General features: G+C 39.7%; 1 protein-coding gene across 2 annotated transcripts in view; it reads left to right on the forward strand.

The window, feature by feature from the left end:
• The first annotated feature begins 1,336 nt into the window (after window positions 1–1,336).
• The window catches only part of xkr4 (XK related 4), a 181,191-nt gene continuing 157,022 nt past the window's right edge, over window positions 1,337–25,505 (forward strand). For both annotated transcript variants that reach the window (XM_052023201.1, XM_052023202.1), the window contains exon 1: window positions 1,337–1,992. In XM_052023201.1, coding sequence (XP_051879161.1) covers window positions 1,337–1,992 — 656 coding nt within the window. The remainder of the gene's footprint in view (window positions 1,993–25,505) is intronic.

Raw genomic sequence — 25,505 nt, forward strand, 5'->3', positions numbered from 1 at the left:
ACATTGCTTCAGGGGCATAGCAGTCTGCCATTAACACCGGAGGCTGGCAAACTGGTTTGCAACACAGGTGTTCATCTGCTTTTGCTCTTCTACTAAGTGCCAGCAGTTTGCTCTACTTTGTCATTTTTTTCAGGCTTCCTTTTCTACAGGTTGATCTTCAACCGCCTTATGGAATTCATTCATTTGGTGTCTCATATCTTATTACGCTTCCTATTGCTTCGTGAAAATATTACTTCTGCTGTTATTACACTCTCATTTTCTCCTCTTGAGCTGTTCACAATTCGTTCTATTTCATTTCCCAAGTTTAGTCTGGGTTTTCCTCCCCTTTTTTAACGTTGTTTCTCTGTAATATTTTCAGTTCTTGCAATGGGTTCACACCCAAGAGTTAACTTGTCTGTTCTCTCCACAGTTGTTGCGTTATCTGCTAACTCTTCCCATTATTGCCTTTAGGTTTGTTTTCAGATTTCAGCATCTCCACTATTTTTGCTTCTTCATCACCCACATAAACGTATGTGATTAATTTAAAGGGATTGAGTATCAAGGTCTAGAGATCAAAATAGAGACAAATGTATGGCTGTAAGAAATCTCTCTTGAGCATGCTTAAAATCGGGTATTATCTATGCTAGCGACATCTATTGGAAGAATATCAGTGCTTTACATTTTTTTTACTGGCAACCTTCCTAAATTGAACATATTTATTCTACAATTATATTTTACCTGTCACGCCAATAATTATTTTATTGTGTTACTAATGGATAATTAGTTTCCTTTGTTATGTTGAATAACTTTTGGTGATTGTTGAATTAATAAACTAGGCGTGAAAAACTAATACCCCCCTATGGGGAAAGTTACAGTGGGATCAAGAGTGCAGCAGATGCTTTAAACAGCCCTAGGAAATAAGAAACTGTCGGATCAAAAGTGCAGAACGCGCATTTGCAAAATATTGTGAGATGATGATAATAATTAAGAGTCACAATTATGCTTAATTCTGAAAGAAGAGAAATGTTGCGATTGGACAGCCAGCCAGCATGTGTGGAGGGAGCAGAAGGGGTGGGGAAATCTACCTTCAGGGGCCAAGTTTGGGCGAATGCCCACTGAGTGCGAGTCATTCGAGTTCCCTTTCTTTTTTCAAATGGGCAGATCTCCCCATCAATAAGAGATAGCGGAAGTTTAGCGGTGGATAACCAGCCTCACACACCGGAAGTGGAGGTCGCCCTATTCATTGGCAGCAGAGAGAGAGAGAGAGAGAGAGAGGGAGAGAGAGAGAGAGAAAGAGGTGAGAGGGAAGGAGAGCGAGAAGGGGGTGGGGGGAGTGGAGAGAGGAAGAGGGAGGCTGATGGCTGCCAAGTCGGACGGGCTGTTAAAGATGATGAAGAAGAGCGACGTGGCTTTTACACCTTTGCAGAATTCCGAGCACACCAACTCCGGGCAGCGGCAGGAGCACGGGCAGGAACCCCGGGAGGAGGAGGAGCAGGAGCGGGGCAGCCCCGAGCCCGGCTCGGCGGTGCTGCCCTCCCGGTGCTGCACGGGGCTGTGCCGGGGTCGCTGCCTCCGCTTCGCCCGGCACCAGAGGTACACCGTGTGGGACGGCCTGTGGATCGTGGCCGCTGTCACCGTGTATTTCTCGGACGTTGGCACGGACGTGTGGCTGGCCGTGGACTATTACCTGCATTCCCGTTACTGGTGGTTCGGATTGACTCTCTTCTTCGTGGTGCTGGGCTCGCTGGCCGTCCAGGTCTTCAGTTTCAGGTGGTTCATTCACGACTTCAGCGCCGACAGCGGCACCGGAGTCCACACCGGCAGCCCCGTGGACGGCAAGGTACTGAGCAGCGCCGGTGGGGGCGGCGAGACCGATGCCCGATCTCCACAGAGGCAGCCTCCGAGCACCAGGAACACTAACACCAGCAAAGGCAGCAAGGCATCCTCGTGTTCCTTCTGCGTCTGGCTTCTGCAGTCAATCATCCACATCCTTCAGCTGGGACAGCTCTGGAGGTAACTTGCATTCAGTACGTTGTAGCTGTGGGAAAGGTAAACCATGCAGCACCTTCAATAAAACAAATGGAAATGGACTAAAGTGAGCTGCCCCCCTCGGTAATTGCCGTTCTGACACTGCACCACACATGTCCCGATACTTGTTCTGTTCATATGTCAAAGTCCGGGTAACATTTATATTCCTGCAAATGTAGCAATGCTTAGGTGCTAGTGGTTTGTTGGTGGTGGGCACGCACCATTTTAGCATAAAGTCGGTGTGTGTAAGTAAGTACTTGAAATAATGTGGTTAGGGACAAGTATATGTCTTCTGGTTCCTGCAATGCTTTGTAAGGCACATTTCTGCAGCATCTAAAGAATGTTGTCATGCCTGCGTCCGGATGTATTCATATGTAACGTTCGGTTCTGTTCTCTGAAATATGCAGATAGCGCATTTTAAAACCCGTCTCTTGCCAATGTGGATCTTGCGTCCAATCATTGTTAAGCTGACAGTTTTGAGAGGTTATGGTAAATGTCGGTATCATTGCAGTAATAGCTATCATGAATATTTGTCATGGTAATTAGTAGCCTGAATGAAATGCGCATCATGAATAGACAAATTCTTAAGCAAAATGCTATTTTTGTGCACATATCATCAAACAAGAACTTACTTAAAATATTATGCAATCCCCTTAACACGTTGCGGTCACTGTACAAAATAAAGACATGCAACCAACTTTATACAGCATCCGATTTTTTTAAAACTCAAGTTGTTCGGAGATCTATCGCCGTTTTGAACGGACCTGTGCATGGCTTCTACGCTAACTGTTGTGCCTCTTTGGACTGTGGCTAGATTATATTGAAAGCAACTCCCCTATAATTAATCTGTAAAACTGCTTCGTTGCTTATTACTGTTGGATACTTCAATTCGTTTGCAGTCAACCAGTAATTTTGTGATTATACTCTGTGTTAGATTATGCATTGCATTTCGTGAGTCTAGGATTTAAGCGAAAACAAATCAGCGCACTGTTTGTGTTTTCGGCTACTATTTTGAAAACAGCCTGCTTGTTATTCGATGTTTCTTTGAGAACAGGAATGATCAATGTTTTTAGTTGTAAGTAAATGTTACGGAGAGGGTTTTATTTATTAAATTGTTTGTGGTATGGACACAGATCTTTACTGAGGCGTTGACAGTCTGCAGATCAATTGGGAACTGATCGTTCAAACGGTTGAGTAGGGCAGAGTTTGATGGAATTGTGATTACGGCTGGTCATTGTGCACACATTAAAAGCATAACTTACATCTTCTAAATCATTAATGTTGACAGGTGGCTCTAATCTCCAATTCTATAAATGCTTGGATCAGAGCATATTTTGTGGACTTTTAAGCATTACCAAAACTATTGCATCAAAGTAACTCTACCAGAAAATAGAGAATCCCGAGTGGATTTTGAACCTTTATAATTTTCAATTAAGAATTGAATGTGTATTTTGCATTTGCACCTAATTCAAATATGAGGTTAACCAATAATACTAGTTTACAGATACTTGCTAGCTGCAGAAAAATACGTTATTTTAATTAATTTGCCAAGAGACCTCTCTGTGGTAAGCTACAACATTTCAGCTCTGTATGTGACCTTCAGTGATGCTTCTGTAACATTTCGGATTTGTAGATACAAAGACTCTGAATATACGGAGTACACCAATGTAAGAATATATTCTAAGTTAACAGATCAGAAGCTGAAAATTTAAGTAAAGTGTAATTTGGCTTTGAATGGTTGTGAAGAAAAAAGTAAGACAGATAACAGACGATTCTGAAATGCAACAGAAGATATATCATTGGCAGCTCAATACATCACCTTTACCCTTTCATAAGTTTGAAAGAGCATGGTTCATACCTGATTTGTGGTGTGAGCTAATTTCACAAGTGAAAGAACATTTGTAAGGCACAGCTGCTCAATTTTGTATTCTAGCTGTTCAATAGCCATTACTCAGGTTATGTGTGAAACTGATTTTTCACATCACAGACCATTAGGTTATAATTGTACTATGTGATGTAATTGTTGTCTACCAGTTATGACATGATCCACAGTTCTGTGGCACTGTTGATCAGCTGAGAAGTGCAACATAATCTATCACTTGACTGGTAATACATTACAAAACCTTATGCCATAATCAGCAATGCATTTAAAGCTCAAAGCCAATTTTTTCATGCATTAGAAAAAGCATAGACACTTTAATAAAAATATAAGAGAATAACAATACATTCTGCTAAACATTTATCAGGAATAATGATGTCTGTTACTTTGAATGCTAAGTCAACAAGCATGGCCTCTATTCCTGATTAAAAGTACTTAGTTCACTTTTGATAGGTAGACATCCCAAAAAGTTCCATAGATGTGTGTAATACATAAAATAAACCATGACTTAATATCCTGCAATCATATACTTGCAAAGAAATTGGAAACACTCTGTATAGTTGTAGTACAGAATCATGGAATGCAGAACAGACCAAATCCACGCATTAATCACATATATAAATGCAGTTCCACTGAATAAAATCCCTTTGCCACAAAAAGATGATACTCATCTGGCCTAGTTTTAATACCTAGTGGAATTAGTCAACCTATAGAAAATTATGGATGAAAGGTTTTTTTAGAAGTTGGGCAGTTTTGGAGATAAATGTTTTAGTGAATTAATGATCAAATGATGAACAAAACAGCTTGTGGTTCAATAAGTTTGACCTGTTTGTGAGCAAATAAATTTTAAACTTATATATAAAATTCAGAACCTTTTATTGTACTTTAATTATTGTTAAGTTGTTGAGCTACAGTGTTTAAATATACTTAGCTATTACTCCCATGATTTTGACTAAGTACATTATCAGTGCTTCTGCAATCAATTAAAAATGTAAAATAACTTCTCATTTCACATGTATAACTCTATTTAACAAATCAATGTGAACAAAAGCAAAATACCACAGTGCCAGAAATTGCTGACAGAAACTGCTGAAAACATTCAGCAAAGTAGGTAGCAGGTATGGAGAAAGAAATAGACTTTTAGGTCATTTGAGTTGCTGTTTCTAGCATTTTTCTGTTTTGATTTTTAATAAGGCTTTTTTGGAAGGTATCCTGCAGAGATTTTGCTTTATGTGGTTTGTTAGTATTTTGTTTTACATATATTTGGGAATATAAACTCCATAAATAAAACCCTTTTTGGAGCTTGATAGCTAAATACAGCCTGACTTTAGTGGCTGATAGTTTATGTCTAAAAGGGGCTAAATTGGTAAATTGGTTTATTATTGTCATATGTACCATGGTACAGTGAAAAACTTGTCTTGCATACCGTCCATACAGATTATTTCCTTACAACAGTGCATTAAGGTAGTACAGGCAAAACAATAATAGAATGCAGAATAAAGTGTTACAGTTACAGAGAAAGTGCAGTGCAGGTAGACAATAAGATGTAAGGCCATAATGAAGTAGATTGTGGGGTCAAGAGACCATCTTATTGTACTAGAGGACCATACAATAGTCTTATAACAACAGGATAAAAGCTGTCCTTGAGTCTAGTGGTGTTGGCTTTCAGGCTTTTATATCTTCTGCCCAATGGGAGGGGGGAGAAGAAAAGATGTGTGGGGTGGGTGGGGTCTTTGATTGTGTTGGCTGCTTTACCGAGGCAGCAAGAAGTGTAGACAGAGTCCATGGAGGGGATGCTGGTTTCTGTGATAAGCTGAGCTGTGTCCACAACTCTCTGCAGTTTCTTGCAGTCACAGGCAGATCAGTTGCCATAACAAACTGTGATGCATCTGGATAGGATGCTTTCTGTGGTGCATTGATAAATATTGGTGAAGCTCAAAGGGGACATGCCAAATTTCTTTAGCCTCCTGAGGATGTAGAGGCGCTGGTGAGCTTTCTTGGCCATGGTGTCTACATGGTTGGTCCAGGACAGGCTATCTCATCGTTATTTAAGATATGGCCCACTACGGTGGTATCATCTGCAAACTTGTAGATGGAGTTAGAGCAGAATTTGGCCACACAGTTGTGAGTGTATAGGGAGTAGAGTAGGGGGCTGAGTTCGCAACCTTGTGGGGCACCAATGTTGAGAATAATCGTGACAGAGGTGTTACTGCCTATGTTCACTGATTGTGGTCTGTTGGTCAGGAAGTCAAGAATCCAGTTGTAAAGGAAGGCGTTGAGTCCCAGGTCTCTGAGTTTGGTGATGAGTTTGCTTGGAATTATAGTATTGAAAGTGGAGTTACAGTCAAAAAACAATCATCTAACGTAGGTATCTTTACTGTCCAGATGCTCCAGAGATGATGTCCGCCGTAGACCTGTTTTGGCGGCAGGCCTTTTCTAAAGATCAGCAATTAGCACATGAATCATACATTTTCAAACGTGAATACTTTTTCAGAGGATGTGTTAGAAGTATTTTGAACAGCTTTGTTGTCTAACTTTATCTTTGGCATCAGAGACACTTCAGAATTACAGAATCATACAGCATGGAAATAAGCAATTCGGTTCAACTTGTCCACACTGACTTGTGGGCATCCAGCACCTTGTCCACAGTCTTCTACGCCTAAGTGATTGAAGTGTTCATCTAGACACTTCTTAAATGTTGTCAGTAACCCAGCTTCACCCACTCTCTCAGGCAGTTCATTCAGGAACTTATCACTCTCTGGGTGAAGAAGCTCCTCCTCCTATCCCCTCTGAATTTCTTCCCCTTTACCCTAAAATTACATTCTCTAGTTTTATCTAATAGTATTTTCTATCTTTCCCAGCAATAAGCTCATAAACCCATTCCTATTTGTGTATTGTTTATGGTTTTCTTTGTTAGCTACTTATACCCTGTTCCATCTTCTCTTCATGTTCTGATCATTTTTTTTGTTAAAGTGACACATCTGCCTTTTCTTCTAAAAAGGTGGAGAAACATTTTTTCAAGATGATTGTACAATATAAACTGCAATGTGACTTTTGTGCCCTACGTGTAGATAAATAAACAGCATAAAACAACGCTTGCCTATCTTTTGATTGTACAATTTCCTCATAAGCTAGTGAGTGCAGCAATTAATTTTATTGTCATGATGCACCTTTTGTTTTCTGTGGATGGAAATTAATACATGTTTTGGAAAAAGAAGAAATTTGGATACATTTACATGACAATATAAGTTGATGTAAAATCAGATTTATGGCACGCTGTAATTACGTTGCATGAAAAAGCTGTAGGGGGTCAATGGGGAAAAGCCACAGAAAATTTGAACTAACTTTCGAGAAAATTAATTTGCTTTATATTATCTGTAACCAGAATTATTCAATAGAAGTGCATCTGCCAGATCATTGTAAAATGTGTTCTGAATTATATTGGTTCTAGAAGCAGAAGAAAAATATACCACATTTAAAAAAGAAAGACTATTAAAAATCCATGAGATTTCATACAAAAGGAGAAAGCACTTCAGAATGCCCAGTGTCTAAAAAATAGGTATGACTTTGTACAGCAAGAGAAGTATATTCGAATGTGCTCTTAGGTATGTGGCAGTTCAACAATTAATGTGTATAAATATGTACCATAGAACCATAGAACAATACAGCACAATATAGGCCCTTTGGCCCACATATCCCTCTATCTTAAATTCCTCCACATGCTTATCTAACAATCTCTTGAACTTGACCAACGTATCAGCCCAGGCAGGGCATTCTATGCATCAACCACTCTCTGGGTGAAAAACCTCCCTCTGACGTCTCCCTTGAACGTCCCCCCCCCATTACCTTAAAGCCATGCCTTCTTGTATTGACCATTGTGTTGACCATTGACCACTGTGTTGACGTTTTGCTGCGGTACTTAAAAGAGTCACCTGGTTAGTAAATAATGAATAGTACATCGTATAATAAGAAAGTTGAAATTTTATAATATTGTACATAGGCTAATAGATTTGTCAAGAAAAATTGATTTTGTGTTAGAAAGTATAAGTCAACCTGCTCTAGTAAGCAGTTAATTAAATGAGTCTCCACTGATCACCAAAATGAATTCCAAATTTAGAATTAAAACTGAATAAAGTGCAACTCTTTGTGTAAATGTGTAAATGAGATTTGGAAATTACATTTTCACAGCAATGTGGTGAAGGGAAAGTATGAAATATGCACATTAGTTTACATATTTCATAAGTTTTCATTTGGTTGGAGAGATGGTTCATTTGCAATGACAGAGGGAGATATAAAAGCACAGGGCAATTGGTTCAAAAACTGATCCCCCTCACCATCAATTTGATAAAAGTTATTTGGGAATCTGACCCCTAAATATCCAAACCAATTTCCTTAACATTGTTTCACTGGGTGAATTACATAACAAGTTTAAACAATTCAGTAATAGAGAGGAAAGCTTTGATAGCTAAATGTCAGAGCTAACAAAATTGAGAACACAAAATGTAGTGTCTCACCTGTGGTGGAAGTTTGATTAAACTCCTGTCCCAGCTGATCTTTGCATTCTTAGCACAAGAACTTTATAGGATAAGGTGCCAGGCCAAAGGTAGTGTAGTTGGCAACATTAATTACATTACTTCTTGTGGTTGATCCAAGCATATAGTCAAGGTGCTCTGTATTTAATCACCTGCAGATATGATTTATTACTATTTTCTCCTATTTTAATGATGCATTCACAGCATTGCAAATGGCTACTCCTTGCATGTTCTTTATTTAATACTTTAGCTGTCTTAGAAAAGTGCAACATAACCTAGCAATCATTAAAAAAAACTGTAATAATGGTGGTGCTGCATCATCCAGTAACCACCGTAAATGTGTTACAAATCATACCCAGCTTAGCAACTTAACTGTGGAGTAATCAACTTGGAGGAAGAAAGGAATAGGAATAGAAGAGCTCGTTTTACTGATAAGGTCTTTTAAATTATTGGTAGCAGAGGAGAAAATAGAAATGACTTACATACATCAAGAATGATTACTGAACATCAACCCAAGGTCCAAGCATAGAAAACATTCACACAAAAAGTTCACGTAGTTTGTACAAGTTGCCACAGGGGGACTGCAACATGATGTCCAAATTGAAGAGACATGCTAAGGTAAGCAGTGAAGAATGTGTTTGCTGAAGTCAGTTCATTGTATCTGAGTGTGACTGTCATTTAGTTCACATTTTTTATTTATGGCTAGGTGCAAGTTATGGTACATCAGTAGAGTCATGGAGCCTCACAGCATGGAAGCAGGCCCTTCGGCCCAACTCGTCCATGCTGACTATGTTGCCCAGCGAGCTAGTCCCACCTGCCCACATTTGGTCCATAGCTGTCTAAACCTCTCCTATCCGTGTACGTATCTCGATGGCTTAAAAGCATTGCTAGTGTTCCTGCTTCAACCACTATTTCTGGCAGCTCATTCCAAATACGCACCACTCTTTGCATGAAGAAGCTACCCCTGATGTCCCTTCTAAATCTCTCGCCTCTGATCTTAAACCTATGTCCTCTTGTTTTTAGCATCTTCTCCCTGGGAAAAAGACTATGTGCTTTCACCCTTTCTTTGCCCCTCATGATCTTATATACCTCTATTAGGTCATCCCTCAATTTACTACGTTCCAGGGAATAAAGTCCTAGTCTACTCAACCTCTCCTTGTAACTCAAGCCCCCAAGTCCAGGCAACATCCTGGTAAATCTTTTCTGCATTCTTTCTAGTTTAATAACATCAAAGGTTGCAAACTCGGCCCCCTACTCTACTCCCTATACACTCGTGATTTAATAACAGGGTGATCAAAACTGTAGTTAACCCTCCAAGAAATAGGAGGATCATGTAGCTAAATATGTGGCTAAGGAATTGGTGCAGGAGGGAGGGCTTCATGTTTCTAGACAATTGGGCTTTGTTCCAGGGAAGGTGGGACCGGTTCCAACGGGACGGTTTGCACCTGAACTGGAGGGGGACTAACATACTTGCGGGTAGGTTTGCTAGTGCTGCTCCGGGGGGTTTAAACTAGATTTGTAGGGGGAGGGGTACCAGAGTGTTGGAGGAAAAAGGTCATGCGAGGACTGCAGGTATCGACAGAAATCAAAGGTTTGTACATGACAGAAGTGTTCTCAGGTGCATCTATTTCAATGCAAGAAGTATTGTAGGTAAAGCAGATGAGCTTAGGGCGTGGATTGGCACGTGGGATTACGACATTATTGCTATTAGTGAGATTTGGATGCAGGAAGGGCAGGACTGGCAGCTTAATGTTCCAGGGTTCCGTTGTTTCAGATGTGATAGAGGGGGAGGGATGAAAGGGGGAGGAGTGGCATTACTAGTCAGGGAAAATATCACAGCTGTGTGTAGACAGGACAGCCCGGAGGGCTCGTCTACTGAGGCCATATGGGTGGAGCTGAGGAACAGGAAAGGTGTGGCCACACCAATATGGTTGTATTATAGACCACCCAATAGTCAGAGGGAATTGGAGGAACAAATCTGTAGTGAGATAGCAGACCGATGTAAGAAACAGAAAGTTGTAATAACTTTCCACATATTGACTGGGACTCCCACACTGTAAAAGGGCTGGATGGCTTGGAATTTGTCAAATGTGTTCAGGAAAGTTTTCTAAATCAATATATAGAGGTACCAACTAGAGAGAATGCAATACTTGATCTCCTATTAGGGAACCAGGCAGGTCAGGTGACAGAAGTATGTGTAGGTGAGCATTTTGGGTCCAGTGACCATAATGTTATTAGTTTCAAGTTAATTATGGATAAGGACAGGTCTGGTCCTCGGGTTGAGGTTCTAAATTGGAGAAAGGCCAATCTTGTGGAAATGAGAAAGGATCTCAGAAGAGTGGATTGGGATAAGTTGTTTTCTGGCAAGGATGTGCTCAGCAAGTGGAAGGCCTTCAAAGGCGAAATTTTGAGAGTGCAGAGTTTGCATGTTCCTGCCAGGATTAAAGGCAAAGTTAACAAGCATAGGGAACCTTGGTTTTCAAGGGATATTGGCAATCTGGTTAAGAAAAAGAGAGGTGTATAGCAGGTATAGGCAATTAGGAACAAATGAGGTACTTGAAGAGTATAGAAAAAGTAAGGAAATACTAAAAAAGGAAATCAGGAAGGCAAAAAGGAGATGAGGTTGCTTTGACAGATAATGTGAAGGTAAACCCAAAGGGTTTCTACAAGTATATGAAGAGTAAAAGGATAGTAAGGGACAAAATTGGTCCCCTAGAAGATCAGAGTGGTCGTCTATGTGTGGAGCCTCAGGAGATGGGGGAGATCTCAAACAGTTTTTTTGCATCAGTATTTACTCAGGAAACTGGCATAGTGGATATGGAAGGAAGGGAAACAGGCAATAGTGTCATGGAACATATAGAGATTAAAGAGGAGAGGGTGCTTGCTGCTTTACAGTGAATAAAGGTAGATAAATCTCCCGGGCCTGATATTTCCTTGGACCTTGAGAGAGACTAGTGTAGAAATTGCAGGGGCCCTGGCAGATATATTTAAAATGTCCTTGGCCACAGTTGCGGTGCCAGAGGACTAGAGGGTAGCTCATGTAGTTCCGTTGTTTAAAAAAGGATCTAAAAGTAGACCAGGTAATTGTAGGCCAGTGAGCTTGACATCAGTAGTGGGTAAATTATTGGAAGGTGTTCTGAGAGATCGGATATACAAGTATTTGGATCGCCAAGGGCTGATTAGGGAGAGTCAACATGGCTTTGTGCGTGGTAGATCGTGTTTAATGAATCTTGTAGAGTTTTTCGAGGAGATTACCAAGAAAGTAGATGAAGGAAAGGCTGTTGATGTTGTCTATATGGACTTTAGTAAGGCCTTTGACAAGGTCCCACATGGGAGGTTAGTTCAGAAGGTTCATACACTAGGTATCTATGGAAAGGTTGTAAACTGGATTCGAAATTGGCTGTGTGGGAGAAGACAGAGAGTGGTAGTGGATGATTGATTCTCAGACTGGAGGCCTGTGACTAGTGGTGTGCCTCAGGGATCTGTGCTGGGGCCATTGTTGTTTGTTGTCTATGTCAATGATCTAGATGATAAAGTGGTAAATTGGATCAGCAAGTTTGCTGATGATACTAAGATTGGAGGCGTAGTGGACAGCAAGGAAGGCTTTCAAAGCTTGCAGAGGGATCTGAACCAACTGGAAGAATGGGCCAGAAAATGGCAGATGGAATTTAATGTAGACAAGTGTGAGGTGTTGCATTTTGGAAGGACAAATCAAGGTAGGACATACACAGTAAATGGTGGAGCACTGAAGAGTGCAGAGGAACAAAGGGATCTGGGAGTTCAGATACATAATTCCCTGAAAGTGGCGTCGCAGGTAGACAGAGTTGTAAAGAAGGCTTTTGGCATCCTGGCATTCTTAAATCAAAGTATTGAGTATAGGAGTTGGGATGTTATGGTGAGGTTGTATAAGACATTGGTGAGGCCAAATTTGGAGTATTGTGTGCAGTTCTGGTCACCTAACTATAGGAAGGATATTTGTAAGATTGAAAGAGTGCAGAGGAGATCTACTAGAATGTTGCCAGGTCTTCAGGAGTTGAGTTACAGGGAAAGACTGAACAGGTTAGGACTTTATTCCTTGGAGCGCAGAAGAATGAGGGGAGATTTGATAGAGGTTTACAAAATTATGAGGGGTATAGACAGAGTTAATGCGAGTAGGGTCTTTCCACCTAGATTAGGAGAGATAAGTACGAGAGGACATGGCTTTAGGGTGAAAGGCGAAAAGTTCAGGGGGAACATTAGGGGGAACTTCTTCACTCAAAGAGTGGTGGGAGTGTGGAACGGGCTGCCATCTGATGTAGTGAGTGCGAGCTCACTCTTGAGTTTTAAGAATAAATTGGATAGATACATGGATGGGAGAGGTCTGGAGGGTTATGGACTGGGTGCAGGTAAATGGGACTAGCGGAATACCGCTTCGGCACAGACTAGAAGGGCCGAATGGCCTGTGCTGTAGTGTTCTGTGGTTCTAAGTGAGGCCTCACCAATGTCTTATATTACTGCAACATAACTTCCCAACTTCTGTACTCAATGCCCTGACCGATGAAGGCCAGCATGCCAAACGCCTTCTTCACCACCCTATCTACCTGAGATGCTACTTTCAGTGAACTTGCACCCCCAGGTCTCTCTGTTCCATAACACTCCCCAGGACCCTACCATTCACTGTATAAGTCCTATCTTGGTTTGATCTCCTAAAATGCAATACCTCACATTTATCTGGATTGATAATTTCCATTCTGAAGGTTTGCAGATGTCACTTATGATTGCCTGAATCAGTGTGCATGCTTATTAACAGCTGAAAAATTGTTCACTTACTATCAAAATAATGAGATATGTTGGCAGAGTTGATAGAAAGAAATTGTCCCCATTGGTGCAAGGGTCAAGAACCATAGTACAAAGAATCAGGATGATTGACAAAAGAACCAAACTGGCATGAGGGAACACTTTTTTTTGCACAGCAAGTAGTTAGCCTCCAGAATGCATTGCCAGTCAGGGTGGTGGAGGATTATTCAATCGTGACTTTTAAATTGCATCAGTACTTGACAGAAAAAAATATTGCAGAACTGCAGGGAAAAGGTGGGAGGATGGGGCCAGTTTTAATGCTATTGTAGTTATGCCATTCTTTTCTCTCTACCATTTTTGAAGTATTTCATGTTTCACTTTATCAAATCTGATAATGTAGAGACCATTATGAATTTTTGCTTCTCTCTGCAATATTGCATCTCTCGCAAGATGTATTGCTCTTTTCTCTGCAGCAGAAGCTTCCAATGTATCAGGACTGGTACAGTGTGCCACAGATGGAAAGCCTTTTTTTTACAAGATGTCATAGGTCAAAAAATTGTACAAAGCCTGAGGGTGGCAAAATTTTGTTGAGATTTCAGTGTCAGTGTTGTGGTTTTATGTGCATTTTGTTAGACAATGATTTTCCCTTCTTTTGAATTTAATGGATTGTTAATGTTCCAGTATGAAGCAAAGTAGATGTCATTGTAACAATATAATGTTCATCAAAGCCCCTGTACATTATCTGGCCATCTTTTCTTTCCCACAAGCCAAGACAAGGAAGCTGGTATAGTGGGGTTATCAAGTATAATCTTCATTGTATCATTTGCATCATCCCAGACACAAAAACTTCAGAAGGCATCAGCAAATTCTAAAGAGAACAATCGTTAATATTTACAAATAATAACTAAGAACATAAGAAACAGAAGCCAGTAAAAGCCTGCCATTTAAAAACATCATGGCAAATCTTTTACCACAGCCCAACCTTTCTGCACTGCCCCCATATCATTCAGTTCTCTCAAGAACAGGTAGAGGTGAAAGACAGAGTACTGACTTATTATAATGTAATATAGCATGATGGCAGGATCTTCTAGATCAGCTCATGAATCACTAAATTACTGAAGGAATGGTGGATACCAAATTTACTATAGTCTGGATAGCATTCTGAATTAACTGCAAGATGGCTTGAAGGGAACCTCGTATTATTCCAGTATTTTTCAGCTGAGCTGAATTATGCAAATATATAAAGTTCTCCATAGGCTACAACTGTCTACCATCCGTGAAACGTGCATGGAAAACCTCAGCAGTGAAACCGTGAGCAAGATTGGAACATCTCTTTAAAATGATCTGGTGTCAAAGTGCTGAGAAGGGTAATTCAGTTTGGTATTGGTATTGGTTTATTATTGTCACTTGTACCGAGGTATAGTGAAAAGCTTGTCTTACAAAGCGATCGTACAGGTCAATTCATTACACAGTGCTTACATTGAGTTAGTACAGAGTGCATTGAAGTAGTACAGGTTCTGGTGTAATGTTGGTACAAAGCTTAATGGCAGGGTCTGGAATTGGCACTGAGAGATTTGTCCTTCCAAATTACACCCTTGACAACATTTTGCTCTCTCACTTGTGTTTGTGATGAAGATCAAATCTTTACCCCCTATCCTTTATCCCTTCTTGTGAACAGGCAAGAACATTAAACTCTAATACACTCAGCTGGAGTTCAGTCAGGAGTTGTCCATGTGTACTCCATCATTTAGAAGGAGGACCTGAAAAAGGACATGACTCAATCTTTTAGTAAATAACATAAGAATCATGTTAAATCACTTTATTAATGCATTGTCAAAATATTATAAAAGCAAATGTTCAACATTGTAAGCCTTACACTCAGTACTTTTTAATGTGAAAACCATCGAGAGTCTGCTACACAAAATGTAAATTTGTCACAGTCTGGAAGTTTCAGTCAGCGCCAGCAAAATAAGGACTCAAAATGTAAGTGCAGTAAAATTCCGATAATCTGGCAACAATGGGGCTTTGGTGCCAGACTGGCATATTTTCTGGACTATGAAGAGGACCCCCAACACACTTTTAATTCACCTTTTTTTAAATATTACACTTCAGTGTAATATATTTTCCATTGAACCAGGTATGTTTAAAGGGAATGCTGAAAAGAGGAGCCACTGTGACTTTAAAGGGAACATGAGAATCCAGGCTCAGTGAGCCAGACGCTGAACCGTTATGGTTTCCAAACAATTGGATACCAAATTATTGGAGTTCAACTATTCTGCTTAGCTAATAAACCACTGCCACTTTTGGATACAAATGTGTTGTGTCGAAATGCATTTCTGAATACATGTTGGCAATGAAAATGATAATTGCCTTCAGGATTTTTGAGGGACATTGATGACTCTGAAAGATTGAAGAGAGTTCAGAGGACTAAAACTACATTTTTCTCTTATGTTTTCCTGCAACTGCTTGCCTGGAATCTTGTTTGCCATAGATCTGTACATGTGCTATTAAGAATGCATAAGGTAGCAAGCTTCAGTGGCATTGACTTATTGGAAATTGCATGCACCAAGTTTAACCATGTCACTGTAGAATAGGAACAGAACAACATGACTGGCTGTTGTGGGCTTGCCATGTCTGACGGAACTTGAGAACTGTACAGCTTGTGTATCGAAAGAATGGACTTGTTATTTAAAGCAGACAAAGTCTTGAAGAATCTTCCTATCTTCATGGATATAAATAGTTTAAACTTGCTGCCTGACAAATAAACAATTCTCTTATTTGGATGTGGCAATTGAAGAGAAACCACAGTCAAAAACAATATTGGGTGCTTTTGATTAAAAGAAAATACAAGACACAGAATTCTCTCTGCTTGTTTTTAGAACAGACACTGAATGTTTCAGTTTCAAGAAAAAAAATCAGTGCCTGTCAGATTTTTCTTCTTAAGCATCGATTAGTTTAAAACATGCAGATTAAGTTCTTCCCATTTGACTCACTCATCCTCTTCCTGGGTCCTGTTTTTTTTTCAATCTATTCTGCAAGCATTTATATGGCTCTTTGAAAATATTGTGCAGTATATAACAAACTGTAATTTTTCTGCCTTATTTTTAATTCATTACCTACGTAGAGGAAGATTGGATATTGTGCTAAGAGAATCAGAATCAGATTTATTATCACTGACTTAGATGACATCAACTTTGTTGTTTTGCGGCAGCAGTGCAGTGCAAAGACATAAATTTACTATAAAGTACAAAAGTAAATAAATAGTGCAAAAAAAGGAATAACAAGGTAGTGTTCATGGTCCGTCCAGAAATCTGATGGCAGAGGGGAAGAAGCTATTTCTGAATTGTTGAGTGTGGGTCTTCAGACTCCTGTACCACTTCCTCGATGGTAGTAATGAGAAGAGGGCATGTCCCGGATGGTGAGGGTCCTTAGAGATGAATGCCACCTTCTTGAGGTACTGCCTCTTGAAGATATCCTTAATGGTGAGGAGGGTTGTGCCCATGATGGAGCTGGCTGGGTCTACAACCCTCTGCAGCCTTTTGCAATCCTGTGCATTGGAGCCTCCACACCAGGCTGTGATGCAACCAGTCAGAATGCTCTCTACCATACATCTATAGAAATTTGTAAGAGTTTTTGGTGACAGACCGAATTTCCTCAAACTCCTAGAGCCACTTCATGATTGCATCAATGTGCTGGGCCCAGGATAGATTCTCTAAGATGTTGATGCCCAGGAACTTGAAGCTGCTCACCCTTTCCATTATCAAACTTTCTGTATGTCACTGGTGGAATTTTCATGACTGATCTGGGAAGCTGGCAAGCAAGCCATAGTAAAAGTGTTGAAGAGTGGGTAATCAATATGTCTCAAAATTTTAATTTTGCTTTCGTTAAAAATGTTGGGAAACTCCTGGGTTTCCCCAATTTTGTGCGTATTGTGAACACTTCCCAGAAAATTGAATGTTAACATTGAATTCTTTTACTGTCAACAGTTATCATTTGAGTTTTCAAGAAATAGCAATTGATTATTCTAATAAAAGAGGGAGCATTTCTTAACTCAGACCTGTAGCCTTTTCAGCAAGAAATGAGGGAAGGCTATGGCAATACTGTGTTTGCACAAACAGTTGGTGCAACAAGCCATGATAAACTTGATGCCTTGATCCAACCATGTCAATGATATAGCACTGGCATATCTGAGAGCTATGTCCGGTTGTTTGGAAGCACTTAGCAATTCAAAGGATGAAAGAGCAATTAGCACCTTCACCTTCACTGAGACTCCTTCCTTCCTTATGAGTTGGATCTAGAAGCTGAGACGGTCTGAAAATGCATCCTTATTAAACTGTATCCTCCCACTCTGTTCTTCAAGTGTTTATCATGTCAGGGCTACTCACAATGCCTCTGAAAGGAATAAGACCAATCTTTTCCTGTAGTCTCAGAGGGTTTATATGTTGTTGTTGTCCTGGTACTTGATGCTTTGTGCAATTTAAAGTGCATTGTAGTTATTGACAGTGGTTTAAATAAATATGCTTTGAAGCTCATCAAAGACTTCCTCTTATTGGAAGAATATTTAGTCTCACTACTTTCAGTAATGGCAATTATCATAATATTGGAATGCAGAAAATCCTGAGTAAATTTATCAATTCTAGTTTAATTGTTGCTTAACACACAGTTCGCAAAAAAGGATTTTAATGCAGAATCTGTGGATTACCATATGTTAGGAATATTTACTCTGGAGTTTAGGAGTAAAGGAAAAAGTTGGCATCTACTAAAAATATTGCCAAGTCATGGATTTACACAATTATTATTTTTGTTAACTGAGGTAAAGAGAAATTAAACTCTCTCCTTAAATCAAAAAAAGTTAAGGCAGGATTTCCACTAGCAGGAGGTATGGTAATCAGAAATGCATATTTAATTGCAGATATATGGCGATAACCTCTGGAGGTGAAAGCAAGAAAATTTCCTCAATGCAAGAAGCTAATACAGTCAAGAATGCAATTATGAAGAGGGTAGTGGAAGCAGATTCAATAATAAGCATACAAATTCGAATTGGATATATACCTAAAAAGGAGAAAATTGGAATGGTATGTGGGATAAATTAGAAACTCTTTCAATAGCTGGCCCAGGATTATATGAGTCGGATTCTGTGCTTTCATGAAATCTAGTTGCTAAGAATCATTGTTGAAACAAATAGGGAGATTTCACAAGAAAACAGCAAACTGCATTCTCTCTCTATCATCCAATCCTCCTGTGGTTATCATCTGTTCTTCATCCAGTAAATGATCCTGGGCATCGAATCTTGGCTCCAGTTTTCTCAATGCATTGCTTATTTTGCTGAGGTCACAATTGATTTGTCTACATTATAACAGCTCTGTCTCATGGAGACTATGCATGGGAACCTCCCCACCCCCTTGAACTGATCTAACCACGTTCCCCACTATTTCTGTCTCATGGTGGGTAGCATCCATCTTTTGCCTCATAGTTTTAAACTCCGTCAACAACAATTGTACTGTTCTTGTTCCTCAGGGGTGACCATGCCCCTTTGCCCTTGAAATATACTTTATATTGCTTTAATACTTTTTTTTATTACATATGTTCCTCCTGACTAGTTTTCAGATCATCATTAACCTTCTCTTTCTCCTCTTCTGCCCTGATTAACTGCTGGGGTGCCTTATTTGACCACTGATGTTGTTTTATTGGCTCTCTAAATACTCCTTGTTTTTGCCCACTTCAACTTCACCTTTTGAAGTTCCTGCCTTAACATTTTCTTTTCATCCCTTTCATCTTGTAACACATTATTTGTTTAATAAACATATGCTTGTCATTATTCTTAATTGTATTTTTTTCTTCCATGTTTTTTTAGCAGCAGGTTAAAAATGATCAACCTTTCACCAAGCAGTGTTTTTGAATGGATTCCTAGATCCATTGTCTAATATGACACTTAGCTACCCCTCCTTGAAGAGTACTTAGCAATCACATACATACTGACCAATTCATTCACCTCCTCTATCATTGCTTCTTCTGATCAGAGTTCCTCTCAGTGAGCATAGGCCAATGCCCATAGCACTGCCTTCTCACCGCAGAAATCAATCCAATACATCAACACTGTGCTGACTCCAAGATAATGTCAAGTTTAATTTTTATTGTTAATCAATGTCTTACTCTTTTTTTCTTTTTTGTAGTTATTTTGACTAATCAATAATTGTTTTTTATAGTTTGAGATGGACTGAAAGGAACATGTCCTTTTTATTTTAAGTCAAGCAAACCCTATGCTCCTATTATGCCTGGATTAGATTGAAACCTGTTACTGTTTCCTTCTCTTTGTTTCTGAATCGGTGTATTTCCCTTTTCCTTTTCCCAGCAGACCTGACCAGCAGTGGAAATTGTAGGTACTTTCTTTTGTTTGTCATGCCAGGTAGCAAGAGAAAGCAATATGTAGCAATTCTAGAAAGACTACTCTAGCATTCTAGCATTCATAATTGGAGGGAGAACCCTGATTTAAGCCTGTATTTTCTGTATCTATATTAAAGAATTTCTTATTTTTTCAGTATCTTCATACTAATCATATGTAACAGAACAATACATTGAAATAATGTCAGGAGTCATTGCACTGAGCATTTATGCAGAAGAATGTGGTGTCTCATGTCAAACTCTTGATGGTAGGGACAGAGTTGATAGACCTGGTGAATTCACCATCCTCATTTTTAATTTTGTGTTGCAGAAACATTGAAATGGCATCTGACAAAGCTGTTTTAGCCACGTGTCTGAAATGAATGAAGAATGCTTATATATAAATCTGACGCATAGATTTTCACCTCTAATTTGTCGTCATCATTTAGGGACTCTGGCATTGGTGAAAGCAATTGCATCTTATATGCTCTCTGACTATAAATTTGCAAGAAAGCATAGAAAAGAAAATATTCATCAAATCTATTTTGTTTACTGTTATTAAATTACCATCATTTGACTTTTAACATTCAAACAATTGAATGTTGAAGAAGCCCAATTGGCATAGTTCTAGTTTATTGTCATAGGCATTCATGCCCAGGTGTAAGTGCCATGAAAATTAGCTTTTTACAGCAGCAGCACAGTACATTACAAACATGACAAATATAAAGTTAACATAAACTTAAATTCTTTCCCTCTGCCATCAGATTTTTGAACGGTCCATGAACCCATGAACAATGCGTCGTTATTCATTTTCTTGCACTATTTATTTATTTTGTAATTTACAGTAATTTTATGTCTTTGCACTGTACTGCTGCCACAAAGCAATGAATTTCATGTCGTATAAGTCAGTGATAATAAACCTGATTCTGATTCTGACATAACTTACACAATAAATGAAATAAACATAGTGACGTTAGTGCAAGTTGAGAGAGAGAAAAAAGAAATGCAGTCCAAAGCAGTGTTGGGGTTTTTCAGGTCGGTTCAAGAACCTGATTGCAATTGGGAAAGGCTGTTGTTGAACCTTGAGGTATGGGTCTTCAGGCTCCTTTACCTGCTGCCTAATGGCAGCAACCAGAAGAGAGCATAGCCCAGATGGTGAAGGTCCTTAATGATGAATATCGCCTTCCTGAGACATTGCCTCTTGTTGATGTCCTTGATGATGGGGAGAGCTGTATCTGTGATTGAACTGGCTGAGTCCACTACTCTCTGTAGCCACGTGCATTCTTGTGGATTGGAGTTTCCGTACCAGTCTGTGATGCAACAAGTCAGAATGCTTTCCACTGTACATCTGTAGAGGTTTGTCAGAGTCTTCGATGACATGCCGAATCTCCTCAAACTTCTAAGAAAGTAGAGGCACTGGCCCACCGTCTTCATGATTGCATCTATGTGCTGGGCCCAGGGTAGAAACTCTGAGATGTTGACACCCAGGAACTTGAAGTTGCTCACCCTTTCCACTGCAGACCCTTCAAAGAGGACTGGTGCGTGTTCACCTGACTTCCCCTTCCTAAAGTCCACTATCGGTTCCTTGGTCTTTCTGACATTGAGCGCAAGGTTGTTCTTATGACACCACTCAACCAGCTGACCTATCTCACTCCTGTACATCTCCTCATTGCTATCCATGATTCTACCAACAGCAGTGGTGTCATTGGCGAATTTGTAGATGGTATCAGAGCTTTGCTGACCCACAAAGTCATCGGTATAGAGAGAATAGAGCAGAGTCTAAGCACACAGTCCTGAGGTGTGCCTGTGTTGATGGTCATTGAGGAGGAGATGAGGTTTCTGATCCATACTGATTGTGGTCTCCCAGTGAGGAAGTCAAGGATCCAATTTGCAGAGGAGGGTACAGAGGCCCAAGTTTTGGTGCTTGATGATATGTTTTGAGGGGATGATGGTGTTGAACACTGAGCTGTAGTCAATGAACACAACCTGACGTACATGTTCCAGTTGTCCAGGAGGTCCAGAGCAGAGTGGAGAGCCAGCGAGATAGTGTCTGCTATAGACCTATTGTGGCAATCAGTAAATTGAAGTGGGTCCAGTTCCTTACTGAGGCAGGAGGTTATTCGATAAACACCAATATAGAGCAGAATTATACAGAGAATGTTGCAGATTCGATAGACAATGTAAGCTGGTTTCAATGTTTCTTATCTGGGGGGGGGGGGGGTAAAAATTAGCCGCAGTCTTCTGGGTACATTTTCAACATGCAGATTATTAAAATAAAGCATTATATATAACACATAATGGAAAATTAATCAGGTGTAGCCCTATTTCTATCCATTTCAGTTTCCTACTAACTACTGGCCATCGAACTTCTGCACTGAATAATCAAGTATTAGATGTCTAACAGATTATAGAACATAAGAAATACATTCTCCTGCAAGAGCTACTTGTGTGGACTTTAGTTGAGGATAGGATTAGACTCTGAAAACTTACTGCCTGACCTCTGAGCCGTAACTCATTCATCTACATACCAAAGTCACTTGTAAACCATTTCTTAATGTCACAAATAAAATCAAGTGATAGAGATGATCTGAAGCTGTGGAGCCCCATATCTCAGCTTATCAGTGTTCTTAAGGAGAACATGAAGGAAGAAAAGGGTGGATAGAAAAAAATATTCATATAATTTTAGGAAATTATGTCCTAATATATGAATTTAAATCTGAAATGTTCTGTTTTATGTCTGTAGAGGTATAAAGAGATTAGGCCTACTCTGGTCATTTATGTCAATGAAAACTTTAGTGAACACTTAGATTATTCTTGCATTCCAGCAGGAGCCAAAGCATTCTATACAAATTCTATGCGCCATTAATTCAGGTATCATTTTTAAATTCAACAAATTTACAACATTTGCAGTCTAAATCTTTATGTATTTGTTGTCACAGAATAAGTCATTCGAAGATTGTGCCAACTTTTCTTGCATTTTATTTGAAGAATCTATTAGGCATTTTCTGAACCTTAAAGTAAAAGCAATGATAGGTGATGGAAGTATATACAACTGTGAATGCAGTACTCATTTGGCTTCTGTCCAAAATGGATGGACAGGTTCTCCAACAATGTAAGTGTTATTTAATGGAGTGTTTTCCTTCTTTTGTCTCCAATTTTATTTTCTCTTTTCCTTCTGAAAGTGTTAACTTCTTGCAGAGACACAAAAAATTCTGCAGATGCTGGAATCTGGAGCATCCATGAAGGGAAATAAACAGTTGACGTTTCGGGCTGAGACCCTTCATCAGGACTAGAAAGGAAGAGGGCAGAAGCCAGAATAAGAAGGTGGGGGAGGGGGAAGGAGAACACGCAGGCAGGGGATAGGTGAGTTCAGGTGAGGGGGGAAGGTAGGTGGGGGGAGGGGAAGATGTAATAAGCTGAGAGGTGATAGATAGAGAGGCAAAGGCCTGAAGAAGAAGGAATCCGGTAGGAGAGGGCAGTGGACCATGGAATAAAGGATGGAGGAGGGGAGAAGAGGAGATGGGCTGGTCATCAAGCTGGGAGAAGTGAGACATAGGAATAAGGGAAGACAAAGGAGGGGGAGGGGTAGAAAAAGAAGGGGTGGAGTTACCGGAAGTTAGAGAAATCGATGTTGAGACCACCAGGTCGGAGACTCCCAAGGCGGAATATGAGGTGTTGTCCTTCCTGCAGGGTATGGTTCCAGAAATGAGTGTGTTTCAATGACTCATCCAAAATATCATTCTACATGAATATTGATAGACTATCCAATGGTGTGTGAATGGGGAGGTTGCATCATGGCCCTTTAAGTTCTGTAAGTGTCCAATATCAACACACAGTCTGAGGCCAGAGTCGAGCTGCTTTTCCTCTTAACTGACCTGGTGCTCATAGAGACAATTTTGGTGTCCAACAATTACATCCAGTCAAATCAGGAACGCATCCTTAAGAACAGGTTGAACATGGGGCCTACCTGATCTCTGTAGCTCACTTTTTAAAATTGTGAATCTGTGAGGCTCAGCTTTTTAAGTGGTAAAATGACCCAGCCACAGACTGCTCTGAGGCCTTGTAGTAACTTGTGCTGTCAGAAAGCCTTTTCCACTGTTTTAGAACATAGAACAGTACAGCACTGGAACAGGCCCTTTGGCCCACCATATCTGTGCTAACTATGATGCCAATCTAACTAGTCCCATAGCCCTGCACATGGTCTGTATCCCTTTATTCCCTGCCTGTTCATGTGTCCATCTAAATGCCTCTTAAATGTAGCTATGGCGCCTGCTTCTACCACTTCCCTTGGCAATGTGTTCCAGGCACCGACCACTCTCTGTGTAAAAAGGCATGTCTCAAACATCTCTTTAAACTTTCCCCCTCTCACCTTAAATTTATGCCCTTGACTATTTGACATTTCCGCCCTGGGAAAGCTATAATGACTATCTGTGCTTCACAAAATGTTTTAATTTCTATCAGGTCGCCCCTCAGCCTCCGTAGCTCCAGAGAAAACAGTCCAAGTTTGTCCAACCTCTCCTTATAGTTGATACTTCCCAATCCAGTCATTATCCTTGTGAATTTGTTTTGCACCCCCTCCAAAGCTTCCACATCCATCCTACATGAAAGGTTTTGAAATGTCTCTTTTGATCAGAGGTATTTAGAAACTGTTGAAACACATCTAAATAATTAAAACTTTAAATAAGCAATATTAAATAATTCATTTAAAACCACAATCTACTTATGTAAATTAAATATGAATATTAATTAAAATAAAGTGGAAATGAAAAAAGAAACAACGTACTTTGCTTACCCTTTCCATCCAGGTTGGTGACCCTATTTAAATAACTGGCATACATTTGAGGAGCCAGATGCGAAATAGATCTAGCCCCTCAGCTCAATACATGACACAAGTGCTGCTAGACCGAATGCATGAGTGAAAAAATGAGAGCTGCTGGCAATTTAAAATGGCATGTACTCAGCAGGAGCATGATGTTACAGATTGTATTTGGATGGGATACCCTTCCTAAAGACATTGAATCCTCAAACATAGCTGATAGATCCATTTTTTTTGTGTAGATCTTTCTTTGAATATAAAGGTTGGACAAGAAGACAATAACTCAAGAGGTCCTTGTGTCTTTAGCAAGGAGGACACAAATACTCAAAGAACATCGTTTTAATTGGGTGAAGGGTTAGAGGGGAGTTGTGGAAAATACTAAAGTGGTACTTATTATAAAAATTCTACAGTATTATGGAATTATAGAAGTATGTGAATGAGCATTTGATGTGCCATAAGCCACATTTCTGTAGACAAGAGGGCTAGAAAGTGGGATCGGTCTCAATGGCTCTTTTAGCTGACAAGACATCTTGGGCTGAATGACCTCCTTCTGTGCCATTCAGTAAGATTTGCCTTAAATGCCCAGCTCAATGTTAAGTTGGTAGACAGCTGATTCCAAATTAGTATTCATTAAATTGTACAAATTCATAAAATGATAATTTATATTAAACACACATTAAAATTGTAAGTTAATTAATGTATATTCAAATGAAATTCCAGTGTACTTCAAATTTTTGACTAGATCTCATGCAAAGTGAATCATAAAATCTAGGTGATCAAGTGAAAAATAAACATAGAATGACTAGCAAGATGACTGTAATTAAACATCAGAGTTGCAATTCCCCAAAACTGTTTATGTTAAATTTTAAACTTCAATGTACCAAATATTATATAATAGATATAATTCATTTTGTTTCCAAAAAATCAGTTTGGTTTGGAAACCGCTGTTATCTGATTTGTTTACAAATGGCAGTGAGCTCCATATTTTATGAAGAAATGCTTGCTGTTTTTTGGGTAAAAAGTTGGGTTGACCTGTAAAAGAATTTAGAAGATTTTGAACCTATATTTCTTTCTGACATACTAGGAGTATTACATAGTTGTAATTGACGGCTGG

This window comes from Pristis pectinata, chromosome 9, assembly GCF_009764475.1.
Source record: "Pristis pectinata isolate sPriPec2 chromosome 9, sPriPec2.1.pri, whole genome shotgun sequence".
NCBI lineage: Eukaryota > Metazoa > Chordata > Chondrichthyes > Rhinopristiformes > Pristidae > Pristis > Pristis pectinata.